General features: G+C 40.7%; 1 protein-coding gene across 3 annotated transcripts in view; it reads left to right on the forward strand.

The window, feature by feature from the left end:
* The first annotated feature begins 6366 nt into the window (after positions 1-6366).
* The window catches only part of alcama (activated leukocyte cell adhesion molecule a), a 60352-nt gene continuing 43536 nt past the window's right edge, over positions 6367-23182 (forward strand). For all 3 annotated transcript variants that reach the window (XM_034117325.1, XM_034117326.1, XM_034117327.1), the window contains exon 1: positions 6367-6549. In XM_034117325.1, the coding sequence (XP_033973216.1) occupies positions 6492-6549 (58 nt within the window). In that variant the 5' untranslated portion in view covers positions 6367-6491. The remainder of the gene's footprint in view (positions 6550-23182) is intronic.

The raw sequence follows: 23182 nt of genomic DNA on the forward strand, positions 1-23182 counted from the left end.
AAATGAGTGACACAACAAGGGAACCCAGTAAGCTGTATAAATTAAATCCTACTTACAGATGGGCCCCAGACAGTGGAGACAAACTCACCATGGCATTGAACTCACCTGATCTGATGAATGACATGTCACTATTTGACCAAAATCAATATGTTCCTACCAAAGATGGTGTAAACATGGCCATTGATTATATCAATATGATATTTCACAAGGCAGCTATTAAAGCTGACCTTATAAAACAAAAGTGGAAGCCTTTTAAAAGGCAAAACGCTGACAAATGGTTTGACCAGGAATGCAAGACCATCAGAAAAGACCTGAGAAAAATAGCAAATGAAAAACATCAGCAACCAAACAACCCAGCCTTACGCATTAGATACAATGAAGTTTTAAACAAATATAAATGTACAATAAGGAACAAAAAACAAAATGATACCCACATGAAACTTGTAGATATTGAGAAAGCCGTTGATCAAAATCAATTCTGGGATCTGTGGAACAACTTCAACACAAAACAACCACAAGCATTACCCATCCAAAACGGTGACATCTGGAGAGGACATTTTGAAAGTTTGTACAAAGACATACCAATAAATCTAATGAATTCAGATCAATGTATTACAAAAGAAAAACTCCAAACATTAGAAGAAACTATTAAAGACAACCAAAACCCCCTTGATTTCCCAATGACTTGGGAAGAGTTGACCACACAGACACAATCTCTCCGGCCAAGGAAAGCTTGTGGCCCAGACAACATTAAAAACGAAATGCTCAGATGCAGCACCCCAGAGATGCAGGGTACAGTGTTAAAGCTGTTCAATATCATATTGCAGTCAGGATGTTTTCCTGACATCTGGTGCAAAGGGCTCATTTCCTCAGACAAATCAGACCCTAAGAACTACCGTGGCATCAGCTGTCTGGGAAAATTATTCTGTAGTATTCTAAATAAAAGAATACAAGATTTCCTTAACCAACAATCCATCTTGAGTAAAAATCAAATTGGCTTCCTTCCAAAACACCGCACCACCGACCATGTATATACCCTTCACACTTTAATTAACAAACATGTACACCAAACAAAAAATGGTAAGATATTCACTTGTTTCATCGATTTCAAGAAAGCTTTCGACTCTATTTGGCATGAAGGGCTCTATTATAGACTTCTACATTGTGGTATAGGGGCAAAATGTATGATCTGGTTAAATCAATGTATTTGGAAAATAAGTGTGCTGTTAAAATTGGAGACAAACAAACTGAATTCTTCACCCAGAGAAGAGGTGTTCGTCAGGGTTGCAATTTAAGTCCCACTTTATTTAAAGGGGACCTATCATGCAAAATGCACTTTTGTACGTCTTTTCTACATGAATATGTGTCCCCGGTGTTCCAGGGGACTCACCAAGTGTCAGAAAACACAACCCTCTCTATTTTCCTCCATACCCAAATCTCTAAAAAAGGGGCTGCAACGGATCTGATAAAAACTGATCCAGATTTGAACACTGTCCTGACGTCAGGACGGTGGCGCTACGGCTATTGGGCCAACTCCACCAATCAGGAGGAGACAGCCACGGCCATTGCCGTTCGAAAGCGCTGGAGACGCTGTAGTACATATGCCAGGCCAGTAGATGGTGCTGTTCTCACTGAATCTGCCCCTGCACAAACAGAGCTAGAAATTGTCAAATTGAGCGAAATGAGGCATGGCTAAAATGCATGATCTGTTTGGTATTTTGAAAAAAAAAAAGGTATAAATATGCCTTATATAGGTATGGTCCTACACTATATTATTCAAATATAGCATGATAGGTCCACTTTAATATATATATAAATGAACTTGCTGTTCAGTTGGATCAATGTGCTGCTCCTGGCCTCTCCCTCCTAGATAGAGAGGTGAAGTGTCTGCTTTATGCTGATGACCTTGTTCTGCTGTCTCCTACTGAACAAGGACTACAACAACAGCTGGACATAGTAGACCAGTACTGTAAGAACTGGGCCCTGGCAGTCAATATGAAGAAAACTAATGTCATGGTTTTCCAAAAACGCCCCAGATGTCAGGAGAACAAATACCAGTTTACCATAAACAATCATATAATTGAACATAGTATGAGTTATACCTACCTTGGTTTAACCATAACAGCATCAGGAAGTTTCAACATGGCAGTGAATGCACTAAAAGAAAAAGCCAGAAGAGCTCTAAATGCAATTAAGAGAACATTTTATAATGTCCAAATTCCAATTAAAATCTGGCTCAAAATATTTGATAGTGTGATTCAGCCCATTGCGCTGTACGGTAGTGAAGTATGGGGTCCACTCAGTCACCAGAGCTATATCCGCTGGGACAAACATCCAACAGAGTCTTTACATGCAGAATTCTGCAGATACATTTGACGTGTTCAGAGAAAAACACCAACAAATGCATGTAGAGCAGAATTAGGCAGATACCCACTGATAATTAACACTCAAAAGAGAGCACTAACATTCTTTAACCACCTTAGATCCAGCCCCCGAGACACCCTCCACTCCAAAGCCCTCCTAAACCAAGAGCTAAACCCAGGAAAGAGTCCCCTATGTCAGTTGGTGCTCAGAGCCACTCTGACCAGTCTCTCAACAACACTGCTCTCCAAACACCAATCACAGTCAAACGCATTATAACACAATGCAAAGACAACTATTTACAACATTGGAAAGAAGAAACTAAAAGCCAAAGTAGATTAGAATGTTACCTGGCTCTAAACAGAGATTATGAGCTGGCAGAATATCTCTCTACTGTCAGAGATAGAAAGCAGAGACAGATCCTAACCAAGCACAGGCTCAGGTGGTACTTGGTGTAAAAAGGTTGAGAACCACTGCTCTAGATGATAGGAAAGGAGGTTTCAAACTTCCTTTATAACCTCCTTTAGCTTAGGAACCACTGGACCTCCCTAACCTAAAGGAGAGGAGAAAATGCTGCCCCACAATGCCTTGCAGCCGCAGCATTTGCCGTGAGACAACATTCGGCCGTTCACGGAAACAACCGATTATGACCGAGAAATTATATCATGAAAGTTACGGTGCTTATTAAGCATTTTAAAACGGTAACTTGCCAAGGTGCTTTGTTTTGAACGTTCATCAGTATTATAATCAAAAAGAGAAATATGAACGTTAGTTTTTACTGAAATGATCAAATAAAGTCAACATTTCACAGTCTTTACTGAGCTGTGTGGGGTTTGTTCAACTTTTAAAATATGTTTGAATGGTGATATACACAGTGATAGATGTTAAGGACTAACGTTTATAATAAATACATTTGTATTGATTTTAAGATCTTTTCATAGTTCATACAGTCATACATATTGGGATCATTTGTATTAATGTGGACCGGAGGGAGAGGGTGACGAGCATAAGTTTCACTTTCGTTTTTTATTTCAATTCCAACTTTGGTCATGAAGAAAATGTTTCTCTGTTGTCCATGTTCATAAAGCATAAAGCAACAGCATCAGAGCACGGTGCAGAGTCTCTAGATGAGTTTACAGTAGTCCCTCGTTCTTATTAAACATCCATGTTGTAGTCCGCTGTATAGAAAACTGTAGTTTCCATAGTTTCCCCACAGCAGCAGGCGCACATTTATGACGTCCGCTGGCGCATCATAAACACGTCGGATAGTGAAAGTGCAGTCGGATTCTCAAAGCACCGCAGTCTCTTCTCCTAAGTCCTTTTGAATTCTCCTATCCACTATCCCTTAACCCCGTGACGTTTCACTCAGAGGTCAAGGGATAGACGATAGGGATAGACGATAGGAGCTGATTTTTTGACTATTCGACTGCACTCCTGGTCAGGGACGTGCACAGGTACGGGCTAATGTTGCCCGGGCAACGGCCCTTTTGCCCTTTTTGGCTGACCTGCCCCTCTGGAGAGAGCGAGTTTTTTTTCTTTCTGTTGTGACCGAATCAACATGATAAGCCCACAATTAGTATTGTAGCGTCTCGCTGCGATAAAACACACCTTGTCAGCTCTGTCCTCTGCCCCAAGTCACGTGACTTTGTTTACAATCTGACAGCTGAAAGCAAAGGACAGCCCTCCGGCCTCATATGGCTATGGTGATCATACCAAATGCCCGCCTGGCTTTGGTGGCAAATCCCCAGGTCAATCTGTCCCCAGAAATGTCCCCGTTTTTAAATATGCTTATATTGATTTTGAGTTGTTCTCATGGCAGTTAGAGTATAGGGGACAGACCAGGGGACTTTACTTCCTCTTGACACCGTTGGTTATTTACAACAACAACAAAAAACTAAATATACTTGTTATTGTGCTTCTGTCTTTCTGTGTCTTTCCATCTGTAAACTCCCTCAACGGCCGCTCGCTCTCTTTTCTTGATCAGGAGAACACTTCACTGTCCCGCTTCATTGTAGGATTTCTGCCATGTCTCCACTTTAGTTTGACCATCTCTGTTATTAAGTTATGGAATACTAAATAAATAAGTAATTAGCAGTGACGTGCGGTGAGGTTCATGGCTGGTGAGGCACTGACTCTTTCAGAGTCAGATTTACAAATATTATAGCCTATTTTGACCTTAATCGAAATATTCTGTTATTTTCAAAAGCTTTTTTAGTCTGATGCTATGATTAATTTTAAACAGACCGATCAACAAAAGGATACCCAAAATCTAAATATTGGATTGTTCTTTCTAAGTAAGATCCCATTTTCATTACAGTTGTGGTCTTACCTTGACTTGAAGATGAAGTCCATGCTATCCTTCTGGACAACAATCTCTATTACTGTTTTGTAAAAGTCCTCCTTATCTTCCTGTAGTTTCAAAAGTCGAGTTTGTTGTTTGCGGTAGAATAACAGTAGCAACAAGAACCTGTGGGCTCACGTGCGCCCCCTTCAGTGCGGCAGAGGTTATGGCTGCCTCTCCTGGTGCTTTTTTCATTGCCGTTGTACGATGAGACCAGCGAGCCTAAATATCATATATACGTGAAATAAGTTATTTAGAGACTATGGATGGCGAGGATAAATGTAATAAAGGGATCTACAAACATTACATTGGTGACCTACAGTGAGATGGTAACAGGCATGTGCTTAGTGCCCGCTTTCCAGCCAGTTTCTGTGGGGTGACGCATTCTGAGGTGAGGCAGAGCTCATCTGTGCCTCACCTCACCCCACAGTAAATGGCTTGAGCGCGCTCACAAAATAAGTGGCCGCGCTAAATTAGTGCCCGCGCTCCAGCAAGTTACTGTGGGCTTACGTGAGGCAGAGCTCGTCCCTGCCTCACTTCTCATCGCTCCCGTAGCGGAGCTCGGCAAATTTGCTGATTTTGACTATAAAATGCGATTGGAATCATACAGAAATCACATTTACACAAGATCAGTGGAGACATTTTATTATTATTATTATTTAGTTTTTCTTTAATTGTTTTTCCGTTACATTGGAGTATGACAGGTGAGGCTCTGCCTCCCCTGCCTCCACTGACTGCACGTCGCTGGTAATTAGATACCTTACCGTTGCTGCGCTCATAAAGAATGATAAGAATAAGAATAATGCGTATTGAACTGCTTTCATTAATTAGTGAGTTTATTTAAGAAAATTAGTTAGAAGCCCTATTTTATCAGTATGTCTGCACAGCAGTTACAATGGTCAAACTACATTCAAACAGAATTGTCCCCATTTTTACTTTAATAGTTAGTAACATTAGATATTTTAATGAGATATGGACCGCTAAACAAAAAATGTCCCTGGTTTTCATTTACAAAAAAATTCAAAGGGTCTTATGTTTTTTTTTCGGGGGGAGGCCATTTTTCTAGTTTAGAGCAATAGCCCCTCCAAATGTCTGTGCACGTCCCTGCTCCTAGTTAGAAGCTAAACTGCATTTCGTTGTCTCAGTACCTGTAATCTGTGCAATAACAATAAAGTTGAATCTAATCTTGAATCTACAAATGTATTTACTTAGTACATATCTGACATTAACGATTATACACATGTGTGCATTCTTTATAAATGCAAACTGGTCAAGATCACTGACGGAAGTAGTTTTGAAAAGTAATAAGTGGTTCTGTCTTTTACATGTAGGATTCAACCCCCATTGTATTGATTTGTTTTAAAATGAACAGACACTCGAGTCATTCATTTGTAGTGATATAGTAATTGTGGGATTTCTATTGCATCCACTTCATCTGCAACGAAGAACGCCAACGCAATTTCCGCCATCACAAACCGAGTCAAGCCGACTCCGAGCTGTCCGACTTCAGGCGAGCTTTTTGAGACCTCCTCCGGCTGCAATCGGCTATTCTCGTCTACTTTCGAGGCGAGCCGCAGCTCATCTCAAACAAGCCTACTATTTCCGATAACACCTAAAGGCGACATAGTACACGCACACGCCCCAAAGAGCCCCCTCCCCTCCCCTCAGTGTGTTCACCTGCGCTCCGTCTCTCTGGTTAGTTTGGGACTTTCCACGCCTCTTCCAAACAAACAAGAGACACGGAGCGGAGCTCACACTTCATCCCGCCAAGTATCCTGCCGCCGAGAGAATGGACTCCGCCGCTGTGCTGCTGCTGCTCACCGTGACCGCCGGAACTCTGCTCCACGGTAAGGCTCGCTGATACTGCGGTAGAAGAGGCTTCAGAACAGTGTGGACACGGTATGCTGCAGTGGTTTCACCGAGGTATTCAGCATACTGTAGCCTACTCTCCGGATGTCGCTGGACTTGTAACTTGCCGGTGAGCCTGAATAGTAACAGCATGTTAGAGTAGAGAAGGCACCAGAAGGCTCTGATGGGAGGACTGTTCCAGTGTACCAGTGTGACGCATTCAGGGCCGAGACGGGTTCCTGGAACTTTGAGGGTTCCTCATTTGTTACGATGGATTTCCCCTTAATACAGCCACTTACCATTTAAAATTAGATAACAATATGTTGAGGCGAACAGAACGGGTAGCAATGAATTCATAGAGCTCTGCCGGCCTTAATGCTAAATAAACGTGCAATTAACAGGTGGGTGAACATAACACAGGTGGCTTTATCATTCCCTGTGCGCCAACCCTCCTGCTAAGCGGCCATTTGGTGTCATGGAGCAGGTTCGAACACTAGGGTGAAATGTGGTTAGTGCTATCAGATGTTTGTGATTGAGGCTGGGGTTTTAAACCTCTCTGTCTTGTATTTGGAATGAAGATAGGCACTCTTTGTTCTGATGTGGGAAAATATAACATCTAATAAGTAAAGTAGTCTATTTAGAAAGCAACTGAATATTCGTTATACAGAAGTTTTACAGAAAGCCTAGCACTGTATAATCTCTGATGCTGATAGTGAATGTTTTGTTGGGGAGAAAACAGGGGCTGTGGTTTGAGCTCAAACACTTTCACATTGTTGGCACCGCTCACATGTGTGGTGTCACTCACAGGATAAATCAGAATAAATATCTCCCTGCTCTTATCTGAGAGTGTGTCCCTCTGCACAGAGCTGCTCATTGTCCAGCGCCTGTCTGACTTCTCTCTCTCTCTCTCTCTCTCTCTCTCTCTCTCTCTCTCTCTCTCTCTCTCTCCTCATCTCTCTCTCATCTCTCTCTCTCTCGATCTCTCATCCTCTCTCTCCTCGTCTCTCCCTCCGTCTCTCTCTCTCTCTCTCTCTCTCTCTCTCTCGGTTGATGGGTGCTTGACACTTGACGCCAGGGTCACCTTCTCCATCACTTGATGCTGTCTGGAGGAGGGACCCAATCTATGTTTTTGTTTTGGGGGGGGGGGTCACATTTCAGCCATGATAAAATCCATATTTGGCCTCCACATAATGGCAGATACTAGCACAAGAGTAAGCAGCTGAAGTCAGTTTGTAGCTTGATCTGCAGCATTCCTCACATCAAAGAGGGGAGCTTTCAAAGAGAGTTGAGGCTCAGAGTCCAGTGGGGGTGGGGGTGGGGGTGGGGGTGGGGGAGGGGGGGCTGTCCAGGCTGACTGGGGGTGGGTGAGGCCTGCCCGGAAATGTCCCCCGCCGGCTAAAATGATTGGTCGTGCTTTTTACAGTACTATGGCTTCCACAGATGACATTTTGTTATGGATGTTTTGTCAAAGCACTTAAGATATTCATTGCTATCGGGATGTTAAGAGCATTCCATGGAATATAACAAAAAGTGTATCTCGAGCCGGTTTCTCAAACTTACCTACCCCACCTTTAAGGAGTCCAAATGATCATTGTTGAACACCCGTCCTTTAAAAAAAATTATTATTCTACCTGCTTGGTATTTATTAACTACCAGTTACTTACACACTCTAAAAAAAACAAATGTTTGATGTTGCCATATGAACAATTCAACCCTGCAATAATCCATCTTAGCATTATTCACATTTTAAATGTTCACAGCATAGTTCTGAGGGCTTCACATCTTTAGCATGGATGATTATATACTCCAGTCAGGCTTTACTTGTGTAACTCAAATGTTTTGTAAAAAACGGACCAAACGCTTAAAGTTGTGGATAATATGCAAATAGATGAAGCTCCCCTCAAACAAACGGTATTTTCTATATGACATTTTAAAAGGGGTATTATTGCTGAGAGTGGGGGCAGCCAGACTGTATGTGTTTGGTATGCAGTTGCACTTTTTAAGTTGCTTTAGCCGGGGGGGCAGGATGGTTTGAAAAGGTGTCTCTGCCTCAACATGTTAAACGGCCCGTCTTTTTCTGGAGGGAAAATACCTTTGTGGGGGTCAGTGGTGGGGAGGGGTGCGGGGCGGATGTGTGAGGACCTTCAACTACCTACATGCAGCACTCCCAGTAGCCGATTTGTGAAAGGTCAGCGTGTTTGAGGCAGCTCCTAAATCTTTCTGCCAGAGGGCTTCAGTTTTATCTGCTCTTCAGAAGCTGTTCACACGGCACACAAACATCATAAGTTGCTACTGTCATGTGAAAGGGGTTAAAGGTTTTCAAGGTTCCTTTTATGGGTAAAGAAAAACATTCCATTTCCCATGAGCTCTTGGTGATCTCATTTCAAAGCAGTGAATGAAAGTGTGATGTCGCTAAATGAAAGGTTTTTTTTATTAGGAAGAAACAAAGTCAAGTAGCAATTATATCTTTAAAAGCTGAGACGGCTTATATAGTGATAATGTGAGTAATCAGAAGAAATGTTGGTGGTAAAATGTGATCCTGGTGTTAACCTGTTAAGCACTGAGCCTGTTTTTCAGGTCTCAGCCTCGAAAATGACATTTCCAGAACAAATGACCATAACTACACTTCTAAAAGGGGAAAATTAATAATCTTTTTTCTCAAAGTAATGATAAACCTGTGAGTTGGATGTAGAAAAGTCAGAATCAATATAGATGTTTTTAATTTAAAAGAAAATTCAGATTGAACTTAGTAAAAAACTGTAAATTATAGTGTCCGTCCAAATATTCTTTTTTACTTATAGTAAAAACTACCCTTGGATGATGGTAAGGTAGACTAAAAGCTTTAGTAATCCAAAGTACAACATATAATAAGTACCCTGTATCAAGATTGATGCAATACAAGTGACATTTGACCTTTTTAGAGAGGTTTAGCAAAAAAAACTCTACCTCTGAGGTGATTTGGGTGGAAATGGCCATTGTTACCGTTTCTCTGGAACCCATTGGTCGATTTTGGTGATTGACATCTCTTTTTTTTTTGACCGTTAGAGCCAATAGAATCGAAGGGGAATTTCCACATACACACACACCTTACCATTGAGAAATGAGAGCTATGCGCACGCAGTTTTGCATGAGAGCGAACCTATCTCTCGCTCTGACATCTGGAAACGGAAAAGCAGGTTTATCGCTTATGGATTATCAGAAATCATTTCAAAGGGACACAGACACATTGGATTAACCTATGGATTAACTTCAGCAGCGTTTTAATGCCATTGAAGACCACTTTTGACCAGACAACGACAAAGGTGAGCCATTTTGCAGTTTTTAGCTACCTAGCGCCACCTGTTTTGATGTCTGTTCTTGTTAATATCTTTGTGAGTTCTTATCATGGAGTGATGATGTATGTACCGCTCAATTCTGTGTCTTCTCACGATGCGAATCGATGGGTTGGATGTGCAGCTACGATAAGTAATAAGGGTGTTATGAGTGAGTTTCTGTGCAAAACGCCGTTAGCATTTTTTCGCTCATGGCTAATTCATAGGCTAAAAAGAAAAAGATCAGTTAGCTGAGTTTCTTCCCGTTACATGGATATAAAACATTCATAGTTTATTGAATATTAAGATGCCCTCAGACGCTGTTTCCTGCAGATGACGCGTTTTTCCCCCCGGTATCGGGGGGGTGGTGTCGAACAGGGTACAGTAGGGTAAATTGTGTTTCAGCCCTGCTGTTTCCTCCTCAGAGATTTCTCACTGCAGCTAAACACTTCATGGAGCAGGATGATGGTAAACACAGCTCCATCAACAACTTGGACTTCTTAGAAAGTGTTCTCCTTTCCTTTATCTACATCTTCAATGAGCATCAGCAGCAGCAGGAGGTACTGATAACGTTCCTATATCAGGATACCTCTCCTTTATCTGCTGTCAGTGAAGCTCACAGAGCCTGACCAGGCTGTGATGCTTAGTGACAGAGGACCATGTTGACCTATCGGCAGGGTTAATTTACAACAACACAGTTCATGTAGGTGATGGAACACTGTCTTCTGAGAAAATGTACATTTAATAAAGTCCACCTTGCCAAAAATAACTCTGGGGAAATTTGGCAGCAGGAAATAAAGCAGTTAAGTAACTAGTGTTTCCAAACTTCTGCAAACAACATTCAGTGTGATCAGTATTGAGTGTAAGGAGGTGTTTCTTTCTTCATCCCCCTCAAAGCTGTGGGGTCGATATCCTCCTCAGATGGGAGAACAGTGCCTGGGGTCATCCCACCAACAAGCTTAGGACGAGCTGTCAAACAATAACATGGGTAGGCTACTGAGGAATTATTGGATTATCATACTACTGACAATATTGTGATGATAAGAACATGTTTTCCATTTTCATTTGAGTATTGTTGCGTTGTGTGTATGTGATTAGATTCCTGAATGGTTGAGTCACATTTAGAATGAGCATGTTATTCCTACCCACTGCAGAAATGACCACTAAGGCCCCGGCCCCACAGGAACGCATACGGCAAAACGCATAGGATTAACGCAAACGCAATCGCCAAAAAGCTTCCGTCCACACGCAATATACACCGGATAGTGTCTGCCCACACGAGACAGCTCCGTTTAGATCCAACCGCTGGAAAAGCTGCAGTACATATGCCGAGCCTGTACGTGGCGCTGTAACTTCCTCCACAAAAGCAGCAACTTCCTCCACAAAAGCAGCGAAGAAGAATGGTTGTCATGGCTGCACTTCTGTTTATTCTCCGCGGTGGGGGCCGAGGGAACCGGGCAGAGTTTTTCGCCGGTCAACGTGTGTTAAAGTTTAAATCTTCCGGACAAAATGATAAAAGTGCCGGTCAAAGGTCTTCTTTGTTATTGATTGAGCTTTAAAACAAATGAATAACGACGATATAATGATATATAATCATAAAATACACGGAGGCTGTCTCTTTTTCCTCTCTTCTGACAGCGTCAGTGTCTGTCTCATGCAGCAGCTGATCCAGTAATGAGTGACCCGACAGTAAAAATAAACATATTTATAACTAGTTTAGGTAGTTTGAGAGGTAATTAAAATAGCTATGGGTGATGATCTGACTTGAAGTGTGTGTTTTGCTCCCGCTGCATCACAGCGGGAAGAGCTGCGTGTCTCCATCCTGTCAGATTAGACTTCACTCGCGTTTATGTCCATATCGAGATAAAGATAAATAATCTGAATTCAGTGTGCAGTGTACTTTGACGCGGGGGTGAGCAGCAGAGGTGGGGAGAGGCGGGGCTATTGCGTCGTCATTATCACAAAATGATCGTATAGAGGCTACCACACACATCAACCTAATATGAGCTCTAAATTGGTGTCTTGCTCAAGGGCACGGCAGGGCCCAGGAGGTGAACTGGGACCTCTCCAAGTACCAGTCCACACTCCATGTTTAGGTCTGGTCGGGACGTGAGCCGGCGACCCTACGGCTCCCAGTGCAAGCCCCTACTGACTGAGCCACTGCCGGACTAAATACGTGTGCCGCAAGAATGGGAATCTTGCATGATACCACTACACCTGCTTTCCATCAAATAACATACACAATTATATTAAATTACTTAGCAAATTGGTTTCTCACAGCTACATGTAAACAAGTTATTGCACATGAATCATATCATATGATTATCATATATCATATCAACAGGGAAATAAGTATATATAGTATCTCTATTGAATACACAACATACATATACAGAATACTTTAGAATACAATATATAATACTAAAAAATTCAAACAGAATACTATTTACAGAATACTATTTACACTATACAAGTACAAAGTAATTGCAGTTTTTAAATTAAATGTAACACCGTATGGTGTATAAAGAAAATATATAGAAACTAATGTCTTGGTGTTATTAAACAAAAAATGAATGATGATCTGAGCCTGTTTTTCAGGTCTCAGGCTCGAAAATGACATTCCCAGAACAAATGACCATATCTTCCCTTCTAAAAGGGTTAAATTAATAATCTTTGTTCTCAAAGTAATGATAAACCTGTGAGTTGGATGTAGAAGTGTCAGAATCAATATAAATGTTTTTTATTTTAAAGAAAATTCAGATTTTACATAGTAAAAAACTGTAAATTATAGTGTCCGTCCAAAAATTATTTTTTACAGATAGTGAAAACTACCCTTGGATGATGGGTTAGTAGACTAAAAGCTTTAGGAATCCAAAGTACAACATATAATAAGTACCCTGTATCAAGATTGATGCAAAACAAGTGAAATTTGACCTTTTTAGAGAGATTTAGCCAAAAAACCCCACTTTTGGGGTCATTTGGGTGGATTTGACCTATCTCTGGCTTCCCTTGGTCGATTTGGTTGGTTGACATACCCTTGTGACCGTTAGAGCCAATAGAATCGAAGGGGGAGGCCCACTCACACACACGTTGTAAAGAAAACATGTGGGCGCTTCGCGTGTGGAAAACGAAACCAAAGTGGAGGAATGTCTCCTTCTGGAGTTTGGAAACTAAAACGCAGTTGTATTGCTTATGGATTATCAGAAATAATTTCAAAGAAGGCACAGACACATAGGATGAACCTATGGATTAACTGCAGCATCGTTTTTTTATCGTTTTAATGCCATTGAAGACCACTTTTGACCAAGGTAAGCCATATTTACGTTTGTTAGCTACTTAGCTCCACATGTGATGATGTACGCTTTCGTTTATAGCGTCGCGAATGTTTATCACTGAGTGTTGAGGTTTTTTACACAGATTCAGTGTCTCCAGGACACCAAAAACGAGTGGTTGGCTGTGCATCTAGGATAAGTAATAAGGGAGTTATGAGTGAGTTTAAGTGCCTTTGTAGGTTCCGTTTTTTCGATCGAGGCTAATTCAGAGGCTGAGTGCTAGCATTGTGGGTTTTTTTTGACATTTTTTTTTAAAAAGATCAGTTAGCTGAGTTTCTTCCCGTTACATGGATATAACACATTCATAGTTTTATTCAATATTAAGATTCCTTAGACGTTGTTTCCTGCAAATGACGCGTTTATCCGCCCGGTACCGGGGGGATGGTGTGAAACAGGTTAAGGGGCATTCTCTCAGAAGACTAGCACGTATTCTCTAAGCTAAACACACAAGCCTGCATGTTTAGGATCAGGAGTCACCTGATATCTGAGACCTGTTGTCTGACAGTCATTCAGCAGAGGTTCAGGTCAGGGAGGTTCTGTTGGGCTAAAAATTAACATTTGTGAGTGACACATTCAATTCTTATGTACACATTATTTTTTGCCATGAGACACTTCCAGTCCACCTGATACAGATATACTGGCTGCATATACATCATTTTACATTTCAAGTGTGGCAAGACAACTGTGACATTTAAAAAAAGACTACATGAGAGCCACTCTTTTCAGTATAATTATACTTTTTATTACCTCAGTGAGTCGTCTGCTCTGTGACTTCCCAGATTGATCCTGAGCGTCTTAAAGACAGCTGGATCAGACAGAAACATTTCTCTGCATGCCAAAAGATAGTGTTTCACAGTGAATGTGTAGGTAGAGTACAAACATGCCTGTGGGGCAGAGGGCTCCCTGCTGTGTTTTGGGCTAATGCTGTACAGGCAACCACAGCCTGGCTGACAACAGGCAGCAGAGACAGAAAGTGGGTCATGTTGACATTGTCTGCTACTTTTAATTTGTTCGTCCTGGTGGCTTCACAAAGTAAGCATTCATGCCCTGAAGGTGTTTTATGAAAGTACTTCAGTTGTAGTTCTCCCTGTTTGTGTTACACCACTCTGAGCTAAAGATTTCCCCACCTACAGCTCTTGGATTCTTGCAAGCATTACAATAATGACGACAGACAGGTTGGTAACACCCGAAAAAAGGCAAAAATCATACTTTCTATGTTTTGAAATATTTAACCCCAACAGGATATTTAAAACAAAACTAAATAAAAATAATGATAATTGAATTTTCACCTTTTTAAAATGACATAATACATGATTAGAATTTATAAAAAATGTAAGAGGGGTTGAAAACATCTAAGTTCTCCCACACTGCACCACTCCTCTGATCCCTTCCCTGTCTACCAGTGGCTGCCCCATTCTGCTCCAAAACACTGGTACTGTGCTGTGGATAGATCCTGTCTTTCTTACATCCTGGACATGGTTAGCCACACACCCACTGGGCTGCTTCTCCCTCACTGCCAGTGGGCCCTTGATGTATACCTTGTTAAATTCAACATGTATATTTGATACTTTCTTTTTTATTTCTAGTCTTTGAATTTTTATTGTACAATGCCTTGTCTTTTTATGCTGCTGCAACACAAATATTTCCCAAATTGGGATCAATAAAGTACCATCTTATCTTATCTTATCTTAGATACTCCTCAACAAAAACACCACTCTCGAGCTCCCTATTGATATAAGAACATCCCAAAGTATACACATATTCCGAGGTTCACCTGCACCCTGGTCAATGAAAAAGCAAATGTAGCACTGACAATGGTTTATTGAGAGCTGATGTATCTGCAAGATTCTTGCTTTTGAGCTTGTTTCTTCATGGTTCAATTAACTTATTGTAAGTTGCTCAGGATAAAAGCATGACATGTGATGTAATATACAAGATTTGTGGTGTATATACAAAACCCTTCCTCTACTGTCGCTTCAAATAATGTGGGTGTAGTTGTTGTTTCTGTTAACCCTACACCTTACAACCTGAAGCCTAGGACTCTTGGTTTTAAAGCTGTCCCTGTTTTAAAGCAGTTGTTGCTGGTACAACAGAACGCTTCACAATGACATTAGCTGTGTACCATAGCGCTGTCAAGCTTCTCTGGTTTCAGTCCTATGAAGTAGAGATGCTGCCCAGTCTAGTCCTGGTGTTCTAACAGTCTGCAGGATTTTAAATTAATACATATTTAAGGGTGTATGCAACCAGCTCATGTAGAGTAATGTGAGCTTAGTGAGTATAGCATAAAGGCACAGCTTGTAGATCTTTGCTTTCACTACTGCCACTGAACGCAACTCTCACGAGACCATGTAGTATCCAAGATGGCTGGCTAGATATTAAACCACACATGCAAATAAAGCTAGCTGGACCATTTGGAACAATGTAAACACATGTTGATCTTGTATGACATCTTGTATGAGTGTCACACACATTTGGATGGAAACACGCGTACTGTACTTGACGCTTGTATTACTCTCATTAAAGTACTGCACGAGGAGCTCCAGGTGCTGTGCCAAAGCCTGGAATCCAGTCACACAAAACCAATCAATACTATACTGGACAATATAAGACGTGGTTTTCCTGGACAAAGCCTACATTTGCTGAATAACCACTGTAGGAATTCAGGACCGAAAGTCTCAAACTACCGGCAGAGCAGCCAACATGTCTCATGACGGCACACCGTCAGGGACTTTAGAACTCCAACACTGCCAAATGCAGTGGAATTTGAGCAACACAAACAAAAACATCTAGTTCAACGACAAGGGAGACTATCACAGCCACACACACACACAGACACATCCTCTCTTTATCCACTCTCTCTTTCTCTCTTCCCCTTACCACATTCCTTTAAAACACATGTCAATTATTATGCCCACCAAGGACTAGGTTTCTCCTTATGGCTCTAACTATCTGCTACGCAAACCCACAAGAAGTATAATTCGAGGAGTACCATACAGGTACATATTTAAAAAACTCTACACTACTACACTACTACACACTACACCACTACACACTACAGCAGCAGCCCACCCTCTGCTCCTGACCCGCTGTACCCTGCTGTTCTGAGGCCAGGGGTATTAAGGTCTAATTTTAACTGTGGGACTCGATGAGAATCACTGGAAGCTCTGCCTCTTTGGGCCTTATTGAGGAAATACCAGGGAGATCTCCTACGGACCAGTCAGAGATAACAAGCGCATGCACGGATCTTCTTCCAGTCAGCACTCCGGTATTTTACCTCCGAGACAACACTCTTAACTCAACAGCAACAGCTTGTGAGTCCGCCCCTCTGACATTTATTTTCTCACTATCTTTATCTCTATTGCTGAAAGCTGCCACAAGTTTTTTTTTCCAACTACAGGATAGGATTTATGTACCAAGACGTACTTTAGGAGGATCTATATCTCTCTTCACCTGGTAGAACAAGACAAAGGACACACAGTGTTATCTATTGTGTATCTTGTTTTTTATGTATTTGTACGGCGACCTTGAGAGCCTTGAAAGGCGCCTATATAAAATAAATGAATTATTATTATTAGTCACACAGTTGTCTGGCACCAAGAACATATTTGCTCCATGCTGCCATGTTGTGATGTCCTTTTTGTTTATGTTGTGATGTCCTTTTTGTTTTCTGTTGTTTTTATGTGTAACCAATGTACCGCAGGTCTCCCTTGAAAAAGAGATCGTTGATCTCAATGGGATTTTTCACCTGGTTAAATAAAGGCTACAAACAATGGCCACCCAAGTAACAGATAAGTCTGTAAGAGAAAATGCACTCATTTCCTCAGTTATATGGCATCCCACCATCCGCTCCTGGGTCTCCAGCTGACAAACACAGTGACTAATAAAGCTAACCTGAGCTGCGGAGGAACTGGCTCTTCTCCAGCTCCAACTTTCTCAACTCGGCCTTGCTATAGCCGCACCTTCTGTTTTTAGAGAGGTAGGGGTTGGAGACAGGTTCATGGGAAACTGAAAAGTCTACATTTTATGCCACATTGAAGAGGTGTATCGTGTTGTTCTCTTGCCTAAATGAGAAATAGAATACATGAAAATATATGATGGGCATGTCCTATTATGTCTTAAAACATGTTATACTGTATGTGGCAATCTGAAGGAACAATGACATATTTTGCATGTGAGCTAGTCATATGGAGTAGAACAGTCTGTTCTTTTTTTCTAAAGATTCTTTATATATTTTTGGATCAAGTTAAGACCTGCAGAGTTCTTATGGAGTAGATCATAGAAATAAAACCGGCTGAGTGCTCGAGGGCAAAATTCCAGCTTGTTCTTTGAAGACTGATCAGAGACCTTTAGGGAGTCGACCCCACCTCCATTTGCTCACTTTATTTATTCTAAACAAATAGAATCAGTATTTTCTGTAAGCAGTAACTTGCTAATATAAGTGAGGGTTTTCTCCTGGCCATGCACATATTCAATTTCGGTCAATATATGAGATGGACACTTATCTCCAGCCTCAAAAGCTCTTTGGGAACAGTCAGATGTGACAAAAGGGAAACTATGTTTGAATGGTCTTTCATGATTTAGTGTGTTCTTCAAAAATAGATTCTAAGGGTTTCTTTTGTGCATGGAGATGAAAATGCTGTTCAATGGTTTGCCCAACAGAGAGGGCAAAAAGAGACAAAGAAACCATAGACTTTGTATAAAGAAACAAACCTGTCAACAACAGTTTATTAAGAATATAGGACATTTCCAATCACTGGTAAAATAAACGTCCTTGTCATGCAACGCTGTGGGGACCATATGTCATGGTAGCAGAGATTCAGTAGTCAACCAATACCAGGGAAATGCCAAGACTTTAACAATCTGATTCCACTTACGGCCCTTGTTGTCCTATGGGATGTTTGTTAACCTCTATATCACCTGTAGGAGAGGTTAGTGTGTTAGCGAGGCATGTTCAGCCCTAAAGCCGGTGTTTTCAGTGCTACTGAGTTTTAGATTGAAATTGTTCAAAATATGCCTTTCATATTAAATTGGTCAAATTAACATATCATGTGAATTTGCAGAACAAGTAGGTATCTGCCAGCGGCATTCCTTTCTTATTTGTGAAAGGAAGTGATGTGAAAGGACGTTTTTTTGTTTAATACCCTTAAATAAGTCATTGTCATTTCTTTATTTTCAATTACATAACTAATATCTATAATTATTCAATAATATGGAACATTTGCCTGAGAGTGAGCTCCTCATATACAGAGTCAGAATCAGTAGATATGCTCAAAGACATTCATTAAAAATGTATTATTTGTTATGATTAGTAAGGGTAATAAGCATTCTTTCTCTACCTGACTCTCTCAATGTTAACCAATCAAATCAAAGCAAAAAAGAAAACATGAAGAAAGGGAATAAAGAAAGGATGGATCATTATTGTTGAATGTCTGTTTAGACATGAGTCAGCTTTCTTGCACTTCACATTTAAAAATAAATAACCCATAAGTATTTCCAGTCTGCCTGCACAAACTCTGCCTTTAGCGGCGAACATAAGAAGTCCTTAAATCATCTGCTGCCTGTCAAATGGTTGTAGAGGAAATGATACATTTCTGTTAAATCTGCTGTTGTCATTATATACACGTGTTCTTACCTTGAGGGTACACAGATATGAACAGAGCTGTCAGCACTGTTGCTGATTCCCTGTCTCACAAACCTGAAAATCATGGGCAGCTACATTCCAGGCATTGTGACTCTAGTCACTATGTGTCACATGTCATGTGATTAAAAAGTATTTTTTCCCTTTGCTGCTAAAAGCACCATTGTTTGGTGTTGGTCCCAGTTCAGACCTGTATAAGTGTGTGCTTGAAACATTTACATTTTAAAAGTGAACATCAATCATTACAAATAAAAACTAAATCCAACATTGAACTCTGTACTCTTGCATTGTTTTTGCACAGTGTGTTCAGTTTGGCCATCTTAACTATATATAATCAGCAAAGACCCCTTAAACACTGTCAAATGAAGATAAATTCATAAAAGTGTCTTTTTTTTCTCACAATTTGAAATATTATTGTTTCAATTTAGCAAAACATTCTTATTAAAAGGGCCACTAACTATTTAAATCCACAAAATCAAATACTCCCTGTAGCAGCCAAAATCATGTAGAAATAAAACAGATAACTTCAATGAACACTGCTGCTGAGGCACCAATTAGCGGAATGTACGCAGGGCAATGATCCGAGTCCAGACAAGAATCTCCGTTTGTGCATTTTATTATCATGATCCAATATCATTAACATAGGACAATGAACATGTTTCCTATATGTTGTTCCTTAAGCCTTTCCTATGGCTTTCCTTTCTTGTGGCTGGAAAACCCTGGTAAAAAACCAATGTGCCTACTAGTGCTATATACAATTACACCAGGTTCTAATCACCAGGTGCCCAAACATGCCTTCAAAATAAAAGCATAGAAACTAATTTAATAACAATAACTAAGAATACATTTACTATCAACAATAACAGCAAGAAAATACATTTTTAACTATTAAATAATATAAAGTGATATATAGCTCCAACACTCCCTTTTACTGATGTCACAATACCAGAAATGTACTACCCAATTGTATGCCATGGTCAAAAACAAATCAATGAATCCCATGTACTTCAAAATGCACTGCATGACCCTTTGCACACTTTCTTTTGTTAAGTAAAAAATTGTCATTATTCCCACTTTCCCTTTTTTAGGTTAACCTCTTATTCAAATAAATGCATTTATTCAAGTTTCTCAGCCCAAACAATGTTTTACAAGACGACATATAACATATAAACAAATAACTATAACTTTGACCTTTGCCCAATACTACATTTTAAAAACACAAGATAAGGCTTGTGGCTGCGACCTTGTTTGAAGAAGAGCAGGAAGAGCAAGGCAAAGGGAGGGGCCTCTGAGAGGGGCCTCTGAGAGGGGCCTCTGAGAGGGGCCTCTGCAAAAGTCATCAACCTGGAGTAGCCTAAAAAGACCTTGAACACCACAGCCTGCACGGAACAATGTTCTTATTTGCATACTCAACTCATATTCTCTTTATGATGTTATTGACAGGCGTTTTATTTGAACCTAAGGATTAAGACATTCTTTCTAAATCCCTGAGGGGAAATTACATTTTCAGCCTGATGTTATATACATTACAATTACAAGTCCTATATAAATAGAAAAGTTATTTATCTATTATTACAACATCTTTATTTAATGTCAAAAGTCTTGACACAAAAGCATATAAATTATACATTACATAAAACAAGGAAGGTGATATATGTCTCTGAAACAAAAGAAAAACACAGATATGTTAATATGCAATTGACTGATAAAATATTTTCCATTTGACAGATAGTCCTTTAGATATCTGCTTAGTTCCCAGGTGAGGCTGAGCCTGCCCTGTGGCCTGATGGGATTTCTTGTGTGGATCTGACTTATCCAGATAACCATTGACAGACGTCATGATAACGTTCCCATTCACAGCTCTGCTTAGTGTCTCTCTCATATCAGCCAAGCATTTAGAGGCTAATGAATGTTGTTTTTCTGATGAAGAGCAGCCCTTTCCTCTTGATGTCCACATGCAGAGCGCACTCAGTGTGTTCCTGCTCATTTGTGGAGAAGGTTGTGCTTTTTTAGGCGCCTAATTAAATGTGAAAGTGAAAGTGTATTAGGGCTGTGAACATCATGAAAGTATCTAATGTTCCTTCCCCTGCTCCATTGTGTCTCATTAGCTGTGGCAGCCATTCCAATCCACTACTTCATTTCAAAATGTGCAAGAATTAATATAAATTGTCAAAAGTTCCCTCCAAATGAACACATTAAGATATATCAAGATTAGATACATTATAAAAAAATGTTTAGATTTTGTATCAAAAACCTTTGAGATTTGGATATTTTTATCTCCGGTAGAATTCTGATCAGGCATTAGCTCCGCCTCCTCTTCTTTCTTTTTTTCAAGCTAAGGACCCAAAATCCGTGTTTCTCTAAAGGCCCTGACACACCAGGCCGTATTCGGCCATCTTGCGTTGTCTTGCGACAACGCGTTCCTTGTCGCCCAAAGTCAATTTGGTGTGTCCCGAACCCTCGGCCGTGACACGCCTTATTTGGCCTTTCACGGTCGACACAAATACGGACACAAGCTATCGGGCCAAGAAACCACTCTGATCAGCTGTTCAGCTAGCAAATGAGAAGCGAAACGGAAGTGAGGGACGTAAACAAACGATTTAAGAAGGCACAGGACAGCAGCTAAACCCCAGCAGGTGATACTTAAAGACATCAAACATAGCCCTTAAATGTCCTCTCTTACCTCCCACACATAGCAGGGACATCTCTGATATCGGCGGGAGCGTCCCCGGCTGTCCTCTGCTGAGAGCTCCGTGATTTGTTTGGTCAAGTCCGGTTTTTCATCTCATCGGTTTATTTGTCAGTATAAAGTTGCAGGATTAGTCTCAAGTACCTCAACATTGTCCTCAAGTACAGTGTCTAAGTAAATGAGATACTGTCTACTGCTGTTCATTTACCTATTGTGAGTCGCCTCGGATAAAAGCATCACATGGAAATGTAAATTTAGCAAGAAGTGGCCATTATTGCATTACATACATTACTACATTGCTGAGTCAATAAACTACACACCCGCCAGAACACTGCGATCATCAGATGCAGGTCTATTAACTGTGATTTGATAGTATGTCTGCACTTTATGTGCTCATTTCATCATTCATGTATTTTTATATTCTAAAACATGTTTTCGATGGACGAGAGTGAAAATGGAACGGCAACCGCTATTTGTTTGTTTATATCAGTCTGTTCTTCTCTGTCTTCCGGTTGTTGCCTATTTTGAATGACGAATACACACTACCGCCGCCTGCTGGTAAGGAGAGTTATTACCACTCACGCATGCGCAGTTCGTACGTGCTCGGCTGAAGTCTTTGTGGTGTGTTCCAGTGCGACACATGGCCAAGACGCAGGAGAACTCGTCGATGGAACTGTCGGTGTCGGTGTCAGCGAGTTCTCTGGTGACTGCCTGGTGTGTCAGGGCCTTTACAGGGCTGCAAAAGAGGGGTATGAGCAGTATGAGGCATGGCTACAATGGGTGAACTGTTTGGTATTTTAAGCAAAAAACTTCACAGACATGTTTTGTATAGGTATGGCCCTACAATATATTTTTCAAATATAGCATAATAGGTCCACTTTAAATAAAGTGAGGTCCAGTAAAATCAAAAGTCTCCCCCCCCCCCCCCCGCTGGTGACATCAGAAGACAGGATGAGTGATTCACTGTGTTCTTCATTCTTCAGAAACTTCCCTCACTACTTTAATGCCAGGAATATCATTTATTTTAGGACATTCTATATTGTCTCAAGGAAGATACGGTTTTGCTATATATTAACTTTGTTTTTGTTAATAATATTAATGCTCTAGAAATAACATTTAGTCCATATATACAATTATTTAATTAGAATCTATTTAATTGAATGGCCGACATGACATGGCCGACATGACATGTAGCTAATGAGCACACTGCAAGTCACATCGTGATCTCAATAATGAACAATGTTTGGCACAATGCACAGCTCCTTATAGATAGATACTTTATTGATCCCAATTTGGGAAATGATTTCGTCACAGAAGCAGAAGAGTATTCAGACTTATATGAGGCTGATAATGGACCTTTGCTGCGTTGGCAATTGTGTAATTCACCTAATTTCAACTGGCCAATGCACACACACACACACTGCGTAAGGGCAGGGCATCTGCTGATGTTCTTAATTACTGTAAATATCTCTTAGCCTGTCTCCTGAGTGGAAAACAAACAACAACAACAACAAACAAATTAGCTGGTTAGTAGGTAATGACAGGCACTAACGATAATTCCTTAAACAAGAGAGTTTATGTTTGTCATGTTTGTGTCCATGTTGCTTCTCTGCAGCCTGCTGACGCAGCAGAGAGCACTCTCCATAGAAAATGAATTCTCCA

The sequence above is a fragment of the Trematomus bernacchii genome, unplaced genomic scaffold (genome assembly GCF_902827165.1).
Source record: "Trematomus bernacchii unplaced genomic scaffold, fTreBer1.1, whole genome shotgun sequence".
Lineage (NCBI taxonomy): Eukaryota > Metazoa > Chordata > Actinopteri > Perciformes > Nototheniidae > Trematomus > Trematomus bernacchii.